Source organism: Euprymna scolopes, chromosome 9, assembly GCF_053919585.1.
Source record: "Euprymna scolopes isolate OS-2025 chromosome 9, ASM5391958v1, whole genome shotgun sequence".
Lineage (NCBI taxonomy): Eukaryota > Metazoa > Mollusca > Cephalopoda > Sepiida > Sepiolidae > Euprymna > Euprymna scolopes.
Window position 1 is genome coordinate 102,349,560 of NC_136490.1, and position 21,213 is coordinate 102,370,772.

Below are 21,213 nucleotides of genomic sequence, written 5' to 3' on the forward strand. Positions count from 1 at the left end.
GTGTGCAAATCGATGTAAGACTCCCGCAAAATTGTGTAAGATTCAAATTATAATTTCAAGTTACTTTTTTTTTTTGCTTAAAGCCTTATTCATCTCATTGCTTTTTGTTTCATTCTGTATATAAACTTAGTTAATAAAGTTAGTTAATAAACTTAGTTCCTTAAGAACAATTATTATAATTTTTAATGCTATAATCTCTTGAACATCAAAAACTTTACTGTACAGAGTTCGTTATATTGACTGCTAACATCTGCGCCGAAACCAAGATTTATTGAAATCTTTTGCATTATTCAAACAGTTTTTCCTAGTATAAAGTTCTTAAGTCACCCAAATGACTTTTTACTTCATTTATGTTTCAGTTCTGTTTGCTTAATTCAACCCGCTACAACGTATTGGGAATTTCCAATAATTCACTTTGTTCAGTCTTTTTTTTTTTTTTTGCCTTAAAAATTTACAAGACGTTCTTGTCGTCAATATCGAGCCCTTTGTCTAAAGGAGCACAGACGTTCATGTTTTTTGCAATGTGTGACAGTTTGTGTTCTTTTTTCCATTTCATCCTTCGATTTTGAAACCAAATCTTGATTTGTCGCTCGGTGAGATTTAAAGCGTGTGCAATTTCGATACGTCTCCTTCGCGTTAAGTACTTGTTGTAATGGAACTCTTTCTCTAGCTCCAACGTCTGATGTCGGGTGTACGATGTCCTCGAACGCTTGGATTCTCCGTCAGGATCTGAGAAAAACATAAAGTAATAAAGTTTAGATTAATGGATGGTATTGTTTTTTCATTGATGCGAAATATACAAGGAGAATGCAAAACCAGAATAAATATACTTTTAATTTATATAAATATATAAAATATGGTGAGAAGTATGTCATAGATATATACAGGATAAATAGTATTATATTTGACAATATTTTTAACTGATACAGTAAGCGATTTTCTTTAAGTATTTTTTTTTTAAATCAAACAGATAAATTAATACCCAAAGCCTTAAACAGCTATGGAGAGTTACGTGTTTTTAAACAAATATATTGAATTTGGAAGAAATGTACACAATATGTATAAAGCAATCCGGGAGACACGATACAGTTGTTGTGAACCTCTAGCATACATACCCCAATCACAACTGCACATATGCATATTAGCTTTAAGGATATGTAAAACCATATGTGTTGCGTACAAATTAAGAAAGTTTTAATGCATATTAAATAGCGAAAGAAGAGACTGATGGGGGATGAACAACAATAGTTATATTGAGCTTTTAGCATTGCTACAAAGGTGCATACACGCTAATTGTCTTACATTCTGAGCAAGGAGGGATATAACGTTACATATTAGTTAATTGCCTTTAGTTCCGTACAATGGCGGATATGCGAAAAATTGGAAAATCTACTACAGTGTAGTAAATAATGGCAATCAACAATTCTCCCACTATCCAACAATCATGAGGTTGTTTCCTCAGCAGCCGACAAGGCTAACATGCTTGCCAGTCAGTTCGCCTCCAACTCATCACTGGGCCTTGCAAACCACCCCCTCTCTGACTTCCTTCGCGGACAGACGCCACACTAGACGATCTGGAAATCACCCCATCTCAGGTGCATGCCATTATAAAAAATCTTGACACATCAAAAGCATGTGGACCTGATCTCATCCCGGCTGTGCTATAAAAAAGGTGATCTGCCGAAGTAGCGCCGTTTCTCTCCAAACTTTACTGACAATGCCTTAAGGAATATTGCTGCCCTGCCTGCTGGAAAACTACTCTTGTGGTAGCAGTTTGCAAGAATACTGGTGGAAGAACTTACCCAGTAAATTACCACCCCATTTGCCTCCTCCCACTTTTCTCCAAACTATTTGGTCCATTATTAACCAATCCCTAGTCCATTACCTTTCAGATGCTAAAATTCTGACTGACCAACAATACGGATTAAGGCAAGCCCGTTCCACAGCAGACATCCTCACTGTAATCTCTGAACGTATATACCATTCACTTGACAAAGCAGGGGGGGTAGACCGGTAGCTCTAGATATATCTAAGGCTTTTGACAGGTTATGACACGAAGGTCTTCTCAGGAAAATCAGATCATACGGTATCACTGGATGAATCTTTATTATAATTAAATCCTTCTTAGATAAGAGAAAAATGCAGGTTATCATCGATGGTCGTACATTCAAACAATATCATATAAATACTGGAGTTCCTCAAGGGTCTATCCTTGGACCTCTATTATTTATAATATTCATAAATGAACTCCCTGACAAAATTGTCTGTGAGATGGGTATATTTGCTGATGACACCAATTTCTATAACCGACACGACAGGAAAACAAATGAACACATATCTAGAGAAATGGCAAAACACTAGAGGATGACCTCCGATCTGTAGTGGAATGGGGGGGGGCAAAAATGGATGGTCACATTCAATGCTGCTAAGACGAAACTTGTTTCCTTCAATAATTACAAGAAACCTTCTCTAGCACCAATAGCAAAGGCCAAAGCTTCTTTATCTAAAAGCACATCCTTTAAATTCCTCGGCCTAACGTTCACAGGAAACATGAGTTGGAAAAAAGTACATTGAGAGCATTGCTAAAAACGATGCGAAAACGGTAGGATCTCTCTATCGTGCTAGAAACCTGCTAACGCCCGAAAGTATCATGTACCTCTATAAGGCCCCCATTCACCCATGTATGGAGTATTGTTGTCATATTTGGGCTGGTGCATCTGCTACTAGTCCCTCACTCATAGACGGGTTTCAAAAGAGAGTCGCCACCCTAATATGTCCTGAACTGTCATCTAAGCTTTAGCCTCTGTCCCATCGACGTAATGTAGCATCACTCTGCCTGCTCTACAAGTATTTCAATGGTTAATGCTCTGACAAACTGCACACATGTGCCCCCTCGACGTATGTATCCCCGGGAAAGCGGGCAGACAGCAAAATCCCACCCCTTCACAGTTGAGATCCCTAGATGTAAGAGAGTCTTCTACTCCAGTAGTTTCTTCCCCAGAGCCGCTGGACTTTGGAATTCCCTTTCGAGTTCCTGCTTCCCCAACTGTACAGCAATGCAGAACTTCAAATGTAACGTGAACCGACATCTTACTGCCCGACTCCCCACATAGTACCACTGTAGTGTATGTTTCTCATAGTAGCCCCCTACAGCAAAGTGCTAATGTGTCTTCTTTGGGGTGAAATTGCAATAAAAAAACATCAATATGTGTGACGAATTGCAAAAGAAGTGAAAACAATTGCTCTTAAAGTTTGAGTCGAACCGAAGAAAAATCCCCCGATGTTCTTGTATGAGATAGCGGGTGAATATCTAGTATCCGCTTCAATGCTCCCTCTTCACACATAGGTAACTGGAAAAACGTTAAAGTGTTTACAACTCCAAAGCCTATCCAATGATTTAATCCAGAAAACAACTAAAATCTTACAGTGACTTTGGGCCCTATCTTGAAATGTGAAATATAATTAAAAAAAAACTATACTCGTTGTCCGAACATATTACGTACGCATATATGTTTGTCTGTGCTTTTTACAATCTGCGGGACATTACAAATATTTGTGTCTACTATCTTTCAGGAGATTCGTCATATAAAACTATGTATATACACATTATATGTGCTTTTCTCACAAGAACGTGACAGAGCATATACACACAAGGCATTAAACTATACATTTATTGGGATATATTTCCCATTTCTCTCTACAAACGCACCAGATATGCGATATTCGAAAGGGCGGCCATAAATGGCAGCTAAAATGGCTAGAGTTTAGACGAGCAGAGGACAAGAATGGACATCTTGATTTCATCTGAAGTGACTTTCTTTTCTTTCTATGGCCAACTAATTCTGCACGTGTCTATAACTTCTACTATACTATAAAATGAAAAAAATATAAATATTAGAGAATTTTATAAATGTATTTAAAAATTACGTCTATTAAATGACTAATGAAGCGAAACGCGTATCATATAAGATAAGAAGTAAACCAGAAAATCAACTGCTTAAGAGAAATCTAATCTATTTACAATCTCATGTAATGCAAACTGATAAATACTATACGCGCGCACATTTGCACCTGTGTTTACGATAGAAATTGGAAACCATATAACAAATAAAATAAACATGCAAAGGTTAGACCAACATTTTAAGTAATATATATACATATATATATATATATATATATATATATATATATATATATATATATATATATATATATATATATCCGAGAGGCGGTAGCACTTTCTATATAGGGATGGCCCGTACACGCCTATATTCGCCTACAAAACAAAACTATCCAAATCTCAACTAAAATCAACTTATAAGTTTCAAAAAGCACATATTCTTACAGAGAAGCGTCTTACGAATCCAGCGAGGGTACAAAAATGGCCAATTGTTCTTCTTTCTTCTTCTGCTTTCTTCTTTCTTTTGAGGCGATGTATCTCGGTGTACGAACGGTCTCTAACAACAGTTCAAGCATCAATCGACTGCTCTTTACACGGAGAAGTGCAGTGACCCATCGCTTTTTAGCTAACTCCATAATTAAATAAGATTACGTGTAATAACAAGTTTTAAACACTATATACCCAATGTAGACGGACCACTTGTAACACGGAACTTCTCTCCTCAAACTTCTCAAAAGGGGCAGCTCCAAATAATACACCGGATGCTCACAGATGTTCCAGTTTGCCAGTGACCTATATTTCTTGGACGCTGAATATTTGAGGTGAACGTTAAGGTTTTTTCTTTAAACAATAACCCACCAGCGTTAATGAAACCACGAAATCTTTACCTCAGTTGATCAAAATTGTTATAAGAGTAACCTATCAGCAAGTACGACGTCAAAAAACAATGTTATAAAAACAAATAATTCTTCAGATTTTGGACTGTAAAATATGTGCAAAATGTCAATGCTGTGACCAAGATTCGAACCTAGGTTAGCACGGCCACAACGTGGGGTCCTAACCTCTAGACGATCACGGCTAACACTGACGTCTGTCGCTCTTGGCAGAAAGACACATCATTACTGTCAAACTATTGAAAAATAAGGAGGAAACTTGAAATTCTCACGCATGCGCAAAAATACACTATAGCAACCATTGTTAAATGCAGCTGAATCTCTTCACTCGCTAAGAAAAGTAGATCAGACCAGTTCTTCTAAGAACTCACCAAACGCCAAAGGAAATAAGTTAAATTAACCGCAAAAGAAACTGCAAGAAAGTCATCTTCTAAGAACTCACTGGAAGCTGACCAAAAAGAATCAAAATCCAAGCCCTAGCCACAAAAATAACTAGATATTGTGGCTACTATACACAATCTACTAATAAAAACAAGTAAGGTTTCTAAAATAAACTACAATAAATTAACCAAGTAACCTCACACTGTCACTGATTAGGACTTCATATAAAGATAACAACTACACTATTGGTGTATATAACGTTCCACACTTTAACTATTGGTGACGGGGCAGTATCTCAATTCTACGAGAGTTGTCTTGTTATAAGATAAGTGACATTATAGTAAGATACACATAAGTGTTATATGTTTACATTTAATAAAAAATGACAAAGTCAGCACGTAGTAAAAAAGCTCAGAGAAATATAGACTATGAAAAAAACAAAGTCAAGGTATTATCTGAGCAAAAAGAATACTATCAGTAAAATGCTAAAATAATACAAATTAAATATCATGCAAATCCTGAGGCAAAGAAGCCTGTCTCACGTGCTGACTCAAAAGCACGGTATAACAGGGATCCCGAGGGAAAAATAACTGCCTCACGTGCTCTTTATAACAAAGAACCAGAAAAAAAGAAGGCTGCCTCACGTGCTGACTCAAAAGCACGGTATAACAGGGATTCCGAGGGACAAAAAGCTGCCTCACGTGCTCTTTATAACAAAGAACCACAAAAAAGAAGGCTGCCTCACGTGCTGACTCAAAAGCACGGTATAACAGGGATCCCAAGGGGGAAAAAAGCTGCCTCATGCACAAACTATTATAAATATTAATATCAAAAACTGACAAATCTTTGCCAAAACGCCAAAGAATGAACCAAGAAAAGTTTAATAGTGAAGGTATGAACATTTTTGAACTTTATAATACTCTAACTGTTTAATCAGAGAGGCGGTAGCACTCTCAATGTAATATAGAACCGATGGAGGACCAAGAAGCAACTCATAAGGCCCAAAACCCAAAGACCTAAAATCCAGCAGGAAGCGACCTGCTACTAATGGAGGCGGCAATGAGCCGCCTCCTAAAAAAGACAATACTACCATGAATCTAAGTTTAAAAATAAGACTGTAAGTAAAAATACTAATTAACAAGAATAAAAAAGCATTGGAAATGCAAAAGGATATAGGGATGGTATGCCAAAAAGTATACAAACAAGATAGCTATGAATGGCTAGGCACATGGAAATAGAATTGCATCCAAAGTATAGCCCTATAGCTTTTTACAACCGTAATGATGGCACGGAATGAAGATGTACTTTGTAATAAACTAATGATTATACTCGATTTAACTTTTGTTATTATGATGTTAGTAGAATTGTATGTAGTAATTTCGCATTTGAAGTTTTGCGATTAAATTAAAAGTATACAATATTCTTGGTTTTCATGATATTCATGTTTACGAAAGTATTGACTACAAAGTTATTGAACGTAAAAACATCTTTCATTGTTAATCACATGTGTGTATTATTTCTATAATCTACATCATATATATATATATATATATATATGTGCGTGTGTGTGGGTGTGTACAAATATGTATATACAATGGAGAAATAGGTGGCTTGTTACTTTTAATGCATCTAAAACCAAACTGTTATGTTTACATAATCAACGCTTTGATCCCCATCTGGCTCAATTGAAATGAATTGCTCTGATCTTGGGGAGCTTTCATGTTTTGACAAGCTTCTGTGTTTGCCCTTTAGTCCTGATCTTAAATAGACCTCATACATTAAATCCGTTGCCAAGCCAACTGGTAAATCGTGGGATCCTTCCATCGATCCAGTAGATATTTCACTGCTGAAGCACTTCTCTCTATATAAGAGCAGGGTACGTCCAATGATTGAGTACTCTTACCACCTCTGGGCAGGAGCTGCTAGAAAGGACTTATTCCGCCTTGATTGAATTCAAAATAGATTTCGTAGCCTCCTAGGGGATGCCTTTTTCTCTTCCCTGCAGCCTCTTTCCTACGGAAGGCATGTTGCGAGCATATCTCTGCTTTATCGTAATTTTCATGGCAAGTGCTCAACTGAGTTCCGATCTATGGCCCCTCCTCGCCAAACTATCACAAGAAACATGCGTCTAGTCGAAAAAAATATCAACAATTTCCCCCATAATTTATCTGTGCCTAAACCTAAACGTAGATTCCATGAACAAAGCTTCTTTCTTAGAACTCACGCCTATGGAATTGTCTTCCGTTTCCTGCTTTCCAGCTGATTACAATAGAAATATCTTCAAGTCTAACTTAAACAAGTTTTTGATGAGCCTATCAATATAATTTAATAAATTTACCGAATTTCCATTATTAACAATTACTATATAGTCCAATTTCTACTGTACACTTTATAACCTTTATCCTCGAGTGACCTCTTGCCCCTGATAAGTGGGGATGCCTATGTAAAAAAAATGCATTATAACATAATTAATGTAATTATATTGCGCAAAAACGCATATATATATATATATATATATATATATATATATATATATATATATATATATATATATATATACACATACTTATATCTATACATGAACACACACACACACACACATATATATATACATACATATATATATATATATATATATATATATATATATATATATGTATATATCCGCGTATTACGGTTCATCTCCAATAACCTTATAGAAGTCTGTAGCATATTTCCATTGTATGGACGCCCAGCGCGAACGGACACCCCACGAGGTCATTATACCATTATTAGAAGGAGCATATAATACACTTCGATTCTAGCAAGAAACCAAAAAGGTGCATTTTAGTTTAATGTACGGCCCAAAAAGCAATATCATTTATTTGTATTTAAATTTTGTTTTAGAGTGCCTCTCTTGTGATCGGGAGATCCTATTTATTAATAAGAAAGATAGAAGATGATAACATTCTACGAACATTCAATTAGAGTCTCTATATACTAATTTAATGTTCATAATATGTCATAACCTTATATCCATTTTTTTTTAATAAATAGGACTTACCGATCGAATAATTTACATATATATATATATATATATATATATATATGTAAATTACATATATATATATATATATATACATATATATATATATATCCATATATATATATATATATATATATGGATGATGTTAAAACATTGTTAATTTACTACTTGCATTGCATCAGCCGTAAAGCTCAATGGCTGGAGGCCTCGACTGTTGTCGGGGCTGTCGGATTTTCATGCTGGGTTAAGGTAGTTGCTTTTCTAACCTCACTGATGAGCTGTGATAGAGAAAAACAGCACTGTATGTTGATTATATATATATATATATATATATATATATAATTTAAAGGGGATTAGAACAATAGTCTAAAGAGCTGAGTGTATTTTAATGTAACAGTGAAATTACTAGTTTAATTAAAATACAGGAAATAGAAAGTGCTCGTTGTAATTTAGATATATAATAAGCTCGATAGTTAAATGTCCTAGAGCTAATTCAATATTAAGTAATGTGATTTATAATTTAAAATTTAAAAATTTAAAAATCAAATTTTAATTAAATTAAAAATCAGTGTTGTTGTTCCTTCTTATGAAACTGATTTTTAATTTAATTAAAATTTGATTTTTAAATTTTAAAATTTTGTTAAATTTTTAAATTTTAAATTATAAATCACATTACTTAATATATATATATATATATATATAGATATATATATACCCTATTCAAAAAATTTCGCCTTTTATACAAAACGAAGGAGTGGGTGTGTGTGAAACTATATCAACCTACAAAGCCACAGGCGCAAAATTCTACTTTTCATTGAAGGTACTTGTTTTGCCGGTGCTTCAGCGTTGACTGTAAGTCATGTCAGGAAAGGATAATGTATTTCAAAAAATTAAGTAATTATAGCCAAATGTTAATGAATAATGTAACATTAAATGCAGTTTTTAGGAAATCAACCTTCGCCAGAATTAGAACAATTAAAACGTTTTCTTTTTCTCTAATATATTTTTTTCTAATGTATTTGTTCGAGGTACAAAAATCCTAATTGTCCTATCTCCCTTTATTCTCTGCGCACTTTCACGTCAATCAAAAAATTTTTAATCAGAACCGCCAAAATGTTTTCCCGAACAAAAAAATAAGAACTAAGATATCAGTCGCTGTTTGTCCTTTACAATGCATAAGACTTTGATCGCTGCACCTTCTCATAAAAATGTCAATGAAATAGTTCAATTAGATTGGATTAATAGTTCCCGAGAAATTCGCAGCGAACATGTAGAAAAATGACAGACATGCATGTTTAGAGAAATATAATATAGATGTCTAAATTCTGACAGACACATCCCGAAGTGACCATTGAATACCTTGTACAACTAAACAAATATGTGCACGTATATAGAGTTATTCAATTAAAGTGAATTTATGCTTAGATTGTATTTGTTTTGAACAAAAAGTTTTACATTGCAAATTTCTCGCTTATTTAAATGCATTTTACGACAAAGTTTAGTCGTCTTATAATTGGAAATAATGTTTTTGTTAATTTTCTTTTAAGGGTTCTCTATGTCTTTACTGCCTTCGTTTAGAATTGAATTCAATGCATGTTTGCACTTTGTTTGAGAAGCTATTTGCATATGTCGGTACGCAATAGACATACATATGGATCTTTATCTTTAAGTGATTGCCCATACACGACCCAACACGACTACGGTGATCTACAATTATCTGGCATATGCTTAAAGATCCAGTAGCTTTGTGTATATATTAAAAGAAACAATTACGACATAAACGTATCTCCGAGATAAAGAGAAAAAAAATGGCAGAAAAGGTTTCTTTTTCTTTTTGTTTTATTTTAAAGTATCATTTGGAGGAAGTTGATTGTTGGCCTTCAAGCGTCGAGTCCCGAACACAATTGTTATACTGGAGAGAAACTTGTTTTCGTAATCTGTTGATAAGCAAGAACGTTGTAACCGAAAGCTGGGAAGTTGTGGAAATAATCGACAATGATAGATTAGGACATCGACATCGGCGAGAAGCAAGACAAAAATACACGTTCTTCTTTAAATTTATTTCGAGAACTTGGTTTTGGTTGATCATTAAAATTCAAGTGGACTGTCATCTGTTGATGAAGGTCCCAGAGCGAGAAGAAAAACCGACCTGCTAAGGATTTCATTTAAATAGAACATCTATACAGGCAGACATATATGTATGGGTACACACACACACATATATACATACATATATATATATATATATATATATATATATATAGGGGGGCGTTGTGTGAGAGACTAAGGGAATGAATAAAGAAAAGTGTATAAGAAGAAAGGTAAAACACTTGAAACACGTAATTTTTTATCGGTGTTATTCGATGCTTTAAAAATAGATGTAAAAAGGCTGCACACGCGATATATATGCAATCTAAAAAGAAACTTGTTTTACAAATTGTGGTTGAATACGTATTCTAAGTTAGAAAGACAATCAACGAGAATTTAAAACAAAGTACAAGTGAACTCGTTTACTTTATTTTACTTAAAGGATTCACCGTTTATCAATGTAAAAAGACCACAGGAATCGAAAGGTTAATGCATTTCAATTAGTTTTTGAGACAACACCGTAAATATCTGAAATAGTGGAACTTGAAAAGTGCTTTGTAATAACAAAGGAGTCAGTTTAAGAGGAGCTTATTCATGTTAGGCTTGGAGATGGGCCTGTAATAATCAGCTATGAAGCAGCTTTGCGTTATTGTGTTGTTGAACGGTCAGTTCTAAGTAACTAATTTTGCTCATGGAATTTATACTTCGTTTAAGACACAAGAAGATAATGAACGGACTTGTTAGGAGTTGTAAAAAGAGGAGTTCAGTCTGTGATTATATTCCCGGGGTATGGAATTTGAATAGGCGTCCGTTTGATCACCTGCATCGACATTAAGAATATGGATGATGTAGACATTCTACGTGCCTATTGCGATAAATAAAAAAGAGGAGGCAGGTATTTAATTATTGAATACATGTATATATATATGTGCGTGTGTGTGTATGAATATATATATATAGATATATACATATATATGTATATGTACATATGGGCATGTATATATATACATATAGACATACATATATGTATATATACATATATACATGTCTATATGTATATATATTTACATACATATCGACATGTATATATGTATATATTTATATACATATCGACACGTATATACATATATGTGTGGGTGTGTGTGTGTGTGTATTTAACATCAAAATTTAATTATTAAATGAAAATAAGATTGGTGTAATCTCCAATTCTTCAATTACGTTGACTACATTTTTCTTCAAATACTTTAATAAAACAGAAAACTAGAACTGTAGTTTAGAACTAGGTTAAGGTAGCAGTTACACAGGATCAGTTGCGTCTTAGCATTTCTTGGAAATACTAAATTCACTAGCAAAACGCTGCTGACGGTATACTTCTGTAAGGAACGATTAGTATATTAGTGTATATTGTTTGTGATTGTTTGCTTTTTTGGCGATTGCCATTCGTCTACGTCGCTTAGTATTCCCAACAAGCCACGCTTTTAATGACTAATTGCAACGTTACTTAACTCCCATAATTTAAGGAGAATCTATGTTACCTGAGGTGGAATAATTGCTGTTGTCTATTCATACAATTTGTGCTGGAGTTTCATGATAGCATTTTTATTTTTGTTTAAATAACTGTATCTTTCATATGACATTATGTAAGACCTCCTTTATGATGATCAGCCTAAACGACGACCCACACTATATTTTTTGTGAAAAATCCAACAGACCGATAAAAATGTTTTATCAAAATTGAATGCAACATATTCTTACATAGATGTATGGCTTTACATAAAATTGACACATAACAAATATAAATGCAATTCATCACGACAAGTGCAAAAAAAAATTTACTATATATTAATGAATCGACGTTTATTTTCTAAAACAATTATCCCATATGCATATTAAATTGCAAACAAATGAATAACAAAACAAGTTCTGGAACTGGGTTATTTGGAAATTATTTTCTTTGGAGCCTTTTTCAATCAGAAGGTTGGTAAGAAGGATATACACATAACATTACGGTATTTTTTTTTACTTATATATAGTTGAATACGCTCAAATATAATTATTGTTAATAACTAAAATAAATAAATACCAGAAATTATACACATGATATATCTACTTATACGAAAACGCAGTGTGCGTGTAAGTGAGAGAGAGAGAGATTGTGTGTGTGTGTGTGTGTGTGTGTGTGTGTGTGTGTGTGTTAGTGAGTTCGTTTCTCATTGAGTTCGGAAAGTTTCAACTGAAAATTCACACAAATATACTTGCTGTGTATTAAAGTGTTCTTAGATATGTTTCGTACGGGATTGATTTTTAATACTATCGACAATCGTTATTCTATAATAGAAAACACTGATTAAAGAAAGTACAGTAAGATTTTGAACAGTTATCACTTTCTAAAGCCTAAGCTTATAAGTGCTTTTGAGAATTGTTTACATCTCGCAAGCAACATGTGTCCAGCGTATTAAAATGACTTCGTTGAAATGTTTCTCTTTACAGCTCAATTGTACCATGGCACTTGATTTTGAATTTTAAACTTCCATTCAAGATATAATATACACATTATTTTATAAATTCAACCACACGTTCTATACAGTGCGATGTAGTTTATAATGTACTTTGGAACAAGGCATGCGAATTCTTTCCTTATGCACTTGGATGAGTCCCCAACTAGAGACAGTCAATCGATGTTATTAAAACTTGCTTTTTAACTGTTTTCGATTCTAATATTTGTATGAACCAAATAATATGTTAATCTTTATTCAATGCCGTCTAATATAATGTTGTCCTGCCTATCCCTTCCGTTGCTTCTTGCAAGTATCTTCTAGACTCAGAGGTAGAGCTTGGGACTATCTCTGTGTGTATTGTTCGCAAATAATTGGCGGCAGAATATTTGTCAATATGTTTGTATATATATATATATATATATTACTAAAAATCGAAACTTTGCATAACCATACACACTTAATAAAATAACGAAAAGAAAAAGATGTAAGATTTCAAAATATTATCTAGCAGACTACTGGCCAGGAATATTTAAGCTATAGTAATATAAGTTGTGGAATGCCAGCGCGTAATTGAGTCTACAATATGAAGTCCGAAGTAGGGAATAATTGAAGAGATAAAATGAACTGATAATAAAATCGTTGTATGGCTTGCTTCTCGCTCTTCCACGCACACTTAAAAAGACCCTGCGGTGAAAGATATGAATCAGCTGAAATGCAATATACAACCGGATAATACCGACTAAATCTTCTTAGAATTCCCTAGTCTTTCATTTCTTATACGAATCTGATACGTTCTGTAATAAGGTTCGAGAGCCAAAGTTTTACGCATTTACGACATGCATTGCATTACTTTGTGTGATTTTGCCTTTATCTATTTATCAGAAGGTAGCTTTCCTCGCAATGCATGCGCACAGGAGATGAAAAATGAATATCTATGAAGTCGTACTGGATATTTATTTACGCGTACTCTTTTATACGTATATATATATATATATATATATATATATATATATATATATATATATACATATATATATATATATGTATAAGGAATGAAAAAAATATACCAGCGGTGGTTGACGTTATATTTAACCCCTAGCATAGGGAAAATAATAATCAAAGAGCAAGGTATCAGGGTGGATCCTGGCTAGCCTTTTTTTTTTTTTTTTTCTTTGAATTTTCAGGAAAATGAGTAGTTTCGCAGAAGAAAAAAAAAAGGGGGAAAAAAAATAAATAATAATGTACATATTTATTTTAATGCATTTTAAAAGTGTATATATAGACATCAAACAACCTTGCCATACCCACACATATTCGTCGTTTCCCGACATGGGTTGGATTTTTTCGCACGATCTATTACTTTTTCTTTTATCACATTTTTATTTCAATTATCCTGAAGATGTCCTCTGAAACAGGGACGAAACGTTGATTTTTTAATAATTTCATTCGGTTTTTTCTATTTTTTCTTTAAACACACACACATATATATATATATATATATATATATATATATATATATATACAAATCTATATGCATATACATATACACACACATATATATATATATATATATATATATATATATATATATATATATATATATATATATATATATATATATATATATATAAGGCATTTTATGTGTGTATGTGAACCGGCTCCTTCTGTGTAATTTTGAAATGGCTGGGCCGATTTTATTTTTCGCATTAATTAATTAAACTTTAATTCAAATGATTACATAAACATATTTTTATTAAATCAACAAGAATGGTATATACAGTGCAATGCAGACTAAAATATGTTGTGGACTATGTAACCGTGTGGAAGCATGTGAAACGTTTTCTAGTGAATCACAGTGAATCCCTGACGACAGAAGGCAATCAACTGATTTCATTTAAAACATGGTTTATTTCACAGATTTGGGAGCCAATAAAACTACTGGAAGTGTAGATTATGTTCTAATACTCCTTTAATCCCAAGCAACCGCTGGTCTCCGTATATATATATATATATATATATATATATATATATATATATATATATATATATATATATATATATATATATATATATAAATATATGGGGGAGTGTATATACATATATAGGTATATATAAGAGTAAATAGTAGTCTGATTGAAGTATTGCTGATGAAGGAATATATGAAAGCTTTAAAAACCAAAGGCAATGCGGAAGGGACCGGAATCATGAGAGTAAAGAAAGGAAAAGCAAACAAACAAATAGACGGCATTTTGAGTACAGAAATGTCTAACTGTTTATTCATCTATCCATACAACCAACGTACTTTTTATACAATGGGCATACCAACAACTTAGTTGCAAAATAATTATACAACGAGGCGAGGAATGATAGATGAATAAACAGTTATACATTTATCTACCTAAACATACCCCCTTACTTGTTTGTGTGTTTTTCTTTTCTTTAATATCATGATTCCGGTCCTTTCCGCATAAGTTTTTGCTTTTAAATATTCCATATATATATATATATATATATATATATATATATATATATATATATATATATGCATGTACACAAAATACAAAAATAAATAAACGTTCCAACTTTTATCTATCCATCTTTTATTTGTCGACGTCCAGAAATATAGAAAAAATTGTTCACTTACAAAAATAATTTGTGCGCATACATTGTTCCTATCAATTTCTGATATGACGAAAAGAAACTGGAATAATGTATATATAATTGTTAAGTCCTAACCATTAAATCTTCATTAAAATTGCTTTATCGACAGTTCACAAATAACATTTTTTAAAGAAAGGACATTTACACTATAAATATCAGGCATTAGAGACGAACTTAGAACAGGGGCAAGTTTATCAATTAATGGTTGTTAACCAATGCATTGTTTTTACTATTTAGTTTAAAAGTAATATAAATTCCATTTAAGCTTTTAGAAATATTGTCAGAATTTTCAAAATGAATATGATTTAGTATAATAAATTATATGCATCTATTATAAATTAACGTTGTTTAATAAGCCATTATAGCAATGTAGACTTAGGTATGAGGATTAATTTTGTTTTTACTGTTGCGAATAAAAAAAGTAAATTTCGCCGGTCATAGGATTAGCTGACCAAACTGTGGTGAGATGAAAACAGCTGAAGGTAGCAATTGCTGTGGATATAGTTGTAGCATTCGACATTCCATTCTCGTCGCGGTTAATCTTACAAAGGTCCGGGGAATAATTGACCGAAAGTTCATGATAGCAACTAGAAGATGAAATAAATAATTTAATTAAAAATTGTATAATTTACTTTTCTCCAAAATAACTGCAAACTAATGCAATGATAATAACCTACTCTTAAATTACAACTAAAACAATGTAATCATAATAACCACTATTAAACACAATTAAATACGCGTAATTAAAGTTCCTGTGAGGAAAATATTTAAATAGCATTTAAAAAAATAATAACCATAACAATACATTGTGTTATAATAATAATAATAATAATAATAATAATAAATAAAAAATTATATTACACAATATATATATATATATGTGTGTGTGTGTATGTGTGTGTATGTGTGTGTGCGTGCACTTTACACGGTTAATCGCATAAAATGTAAATAAAAAGGTTAGAATGTACAAGGGATAAATAAACTTTAGCGTCTACACCATCGATTCTCCCCTTTTGTGTATTTACCTATCTTTCTATCTTTCTTTCTCGTTAAACCACACTCAAATAAAAATTAAAATCATTCCCCTCCATTTCCATAATCAATCCATTCAAGCGTACAGGTCGCTTGAGCTAGTTAGACCAAGCTTTTTCCTCGAATAGGAAGACTAAACAATCAAATTCTCCAATGTATTATATTTGTAGGTGTAAATAATCGCTTTCCAAATAATAATGTTATTATTTCAGCACTGTCACTAAAAAAAAAGAAAAAGGGAAAATAAAATGAAAATAAAATAAAATGGCATACAATAAATAAACTAAAATAAAATGAAAATTATATAAATAGCAAACTTTAAAAAAACAAAAATCTTACAATAATTACAACAATAATTCCAATTGATCAATAATGCTACACATACCCATCCTTATATTTTCTGCAGAATACTGAACAGCCAGCATTATTCCATCCTTCCATTTAGCTTGGTTTGACTAAATCTGTACCGCCCACTATTTGTAAAAATGGTTTCCCCGAAATATATCATGGAACATTATCACACACCGTAGGCCTCTTCAAGTAAGACACATTGATATATAACACAATTGGATAAATATATATAGAGAGAGCGGGATATATATATATATATATATATATATATATATATATATATATATATATATATATATATATATATATATATATATATATATATATATATATGGGGGTGTTGGCGGGTGTGTATACATACGTATAGGTATTTACATATAGATTTGCAAATTGACTTGTTTTCGTATTTCTTACTCGACAAGGACTACATTCAATTCCTCGCATTTTGATATCCTTCTAAATTTCTTCTATATGCATATCTCACATAATGGTTCAATCAAACTACAACTCTTTAATATATATATATATATATATATATATATATATATATATATATATATATATACATATATATATATATGGTAGTGTGCAATAATTTACACCCTGTTAAAAATAAATAATTCTATGAGAAAGTGAATGATAATGTCGTGGTTCTGCTGCATTTCACACGTGTTTCCGATATAGATTCATGTACAAACGAGTAGCAAAGCAGTAGATATCGGCATCATTATCTGATAATATGATGAAGCACAATTCCATTAATCAGCGCCATATAAATTTCTTCGTCGGGATTTCTCTTGTGATAAACCAATTTCGAGTAAACTTTCCTAGGCAAACATACTCCCATTGCTTGAACTCATGTGACTAATTCTTCGTTGTGTACCTCAACGAATCGGTCAGTTGTAACAATCCCCAGAACATTGCATAATTGAAACGCTATATTAGACTAGATTTAATGCTATCTGACATTAATATTCCTTACTGTGGCAGTCAATACACTCCTCTCGATAAATCCGGTAGTATTAACCATTATTGTATATACCAGATTCAATTTACTTCCGGCAACTTTGAAAATCCGCTAAGAGTTACACATCAATTTCTATTCTAAGGAATAAAGCAGCAAATTATCTGTCACCAACAACCAGCTTTAAAAAAAGGAACCGGATGAATCGGCCTTTTTTACCGCGCTATAGACATCAGGTGTTGATAGCGAAATATCTTTACCAGTTAATCAACCATTTTAAGCTGTTATCGGACATAAAGAATAACAGAAACTTCGACGCACCTAATAAAAGCCAGAAGTCGCCGACCTGTCAACAAGTCTTATCACTTGTTGAGACATCCTATGGAGGTAAGAACAAAATCGGTATCAGGTTCAATAATGCCGGATGTTTTCGGAAGAGAAATAAAGATTGTGCGTTTTTAAAATAGGAGACGTAGAAAAGCATGACTTTGAAGTTTGGTACGAACAGAGTAAGCTTTTTGTTGTTGGTTGGTCCGCGGAGTAAAAATTATCAATGACACAACGAGTCGATACTATATACACGGATAGGCATGGTCTCGAATTTCTACCATCTACCAGAAAATTAAAACAATTTCGGTGTTATGTATCGAATTTAGTTAAAAATGGCACCGATATAATGTCACCGGAAAAAAGGTCAGACTACATATGGCACCGGTAGGAATGACACCGGAAAAATTGCAAAAACGAATAAATAGGTAAAAATGGAACGTTGACTACGAGAAAAGCAGGAACGCTCGAGAAGTGTGAGAAGTTCGGGCTAAGTTATCATCGTTCTAGTTTTAAATAGGATTAATCCCCATCACCCCCACCCAAATGAAATTAATATTTTTTTTAATAGAAATATGCTCAGGTTTGTGTGGTGCTATAAATGTTTAGGCACTAATCACGGTTAACGTAAAAATATATAATGGTTTCAGCTAGTTTAGCAGATTCTTTTAGCGAGCCAGTGGTTCTTTAGGGAGGGAGAGATAAGAAATATAAAACTGTATTGCTTTAATATCAACTCTCTTTTTTTCTCTATTCTTTTAGCTATTCATCATAATTTATAACTCTAGGAAATCATTGCCCCAGCACAAGCGGAAAGGCCGGGCATATCAAATTAAAAGTAGTATCTTTGATATGATAGGGTCATGTCTGAAATGATTGTTCTATTTAGAGGTCACTTGAAATATGATACTTGAGTTTTGCGTTTTAAACTTTAATTCAAACCATTATATAAAAAATAAACGAGCAAGTTTTCTCTGATTCTCTTTCCTCTGATACTGAGCATGTAGGGCAATGGGGAAAGATGTGACTGGTAAATTTAATGCATCTAAGACCAAAATTGTATGTTTCCATCATAAACGCACTAATCCCTGGCTGGCATCAATTGAACTGAATGGCTCTCATCTTGAGGAGTTTTCATGTTTTGACAAACTTCTGGGATTGACTTACTCTTGAACTGAGAGAGAACACGTACATCAAATCCGTTGCGAGGGCTGCTGGAAAAATAGTGGGATTGTTCTACCGTTCCGCAAAAAAGCAGCTTATCCTGACTTGTTCAAAATAGATTTCGTAGCCTAGTGGGGGATGCCGCTTTCTCTTCCTTGGGCGCTCGTTTACACAGAAGAGACGTCGCGAGCTTGTCTCTGCTTTATTAGTATTTTATGGCAAGTACCCGCCTGAGCTCCAATCTATGGTCCACCCTAAACTGACTTTCATGAGAAGCACTCTTTTATCTGAAAACACTGTCAATAATGTTCTCCGCTTTTTATCTGTGCCTAAAGCCTAAATGTAGATTCCATGAGCAAAGCTTCTTTCTTAGAACTGAACGCCCGTTGAACTCTGTTTCGTTATTCTGCTTTCCAACGGAATACAATATGGTTACCTTCGAGTTCAACGTGAGCAAATTCGTGATGAGTCATCACCTTAAGTAATGAAATTTACCAAAGTTCCGCTAATAACGGTGACAGATATGCTCCCCTTGACCACTGAACATTCATTAACCTTTATCCTCGAGTGGCATCCGGACAGTGGTGAGTGGGAACTCTTTCGTAAAAAAAAAAAAAATTACAAAACGGTTTCAAAGGTGAACAACAACAACAAAAACACACACACACACACACTGAGAATTTCATAAATTAACAAACCAAAAGCGTAAACTATTAAAATTTAGCAGCATACGGTATTTGGTCAGATTTTTTCTGATATTAAACTCCATCAGTAATATAAATTCCAATGAGATTTTCCATTGCCCAATGTATTATATTTGTAGGTGTAAATGATCCCTTTCCAAATAATAATGTTATTATTTCAGCACTGTCACTAACTTTTATTGGGTGGATTTCTACCAGTAATTTGCTTTATTTTTATTATTAAATCATTTTCAGGACTCGAAAAATATGACCTTATCGTGTTGGCCATTCGTTTTTTTTATTCTCACGTAATGCTAGACACTATTTATGTTTCGAATCGCATAGTTGTTTTAACGTATATTGTAAAACAAACGCAAGACTCCCATTATTAAAAAAAATATTTGATTGTTTGTCGATGTAAATTTGTAAAGTAATTTTGCCAATTTTCTGAATAATAGCACGTTTTTAAGAAGTAAAACTCGTTTTGGTGCACGAAAATTCTAAGTAGTTACTGCCAGCAATTATGTTTCCATTTTTAATACTTAAAGAATTAACTGTATTTAGCAAAATATCGTAGAGCAAACATTTTATCTGCGTTTCTTTTTCAGATTATTATGTATGAATATTTATGATAAAATAAATTATAAAACAAAACATTATAATTACTTTTTTGTACTTTAAGAGAATTTGAGCCAAAACAAACCAGTTTTTTTTCAAACTAAACGGAGGGGACGTAGCCGTATTTTAATCTAGGGGAATGCAAGCTTTCCTCGCAATTCTCGAACAGCAATATATTTTTTGGGTCAAGTGCCATTATTTATTTATGTATTTACTTTCGCCATTTTAACCGGGGACATTTTTACCGAGCACCGTGTATGTATCTATGAATATACATAAGCATACACACACACATATATGTGTGTGTTTGTATGTGTGCATATATATATGTATATATATATATATAAAATTTGTAAGGTGTTTTTTGGTTGTACAATAGCAGTGAAACATCAGTAGACATAGGATATTCTTACCCATTGTGTTTTGTCATGCATGCGTAGGCATGGGTTACCTAATATCAGCTTCGGAAGAAGATGTACTTGTCTGACAACAAAAATCAAAGTTATAAAGATTATAAAAAATGTGTTTGTTCTCTGATGTATCGTAAAATGAATGCAAATAATGTCGCAACTAGTGTAAATGTTTGTTTGTTTGCCTAAACTTGTCGTCGACATCAGCGAACGTTAT

General features: G+C 32.9%; 1 protein-coding gene across 1 annotated transcript in view; it reads right to left on the minus strand.

Moving 5' to 3' along the window:
- Positions 1-322: 322 nt before the first annotated feature.
- Positions 323-21,213, minus strand: part of LOC145284795 (uncharacterized) — a 414,205-nt gene continuing 393,314 nt past the window's right edge. Inside the window, exon 3 of the mRNA XM_080133761.1 lies at positions 323-729. Coding sequence (XP_079989887.1) covers positions 452-729 — 278 coding nt within the window. The 3' untranslated portion in view covers positions 323-451. The remainder of the gene's footprint in view (positions 730-21,213) is intronic.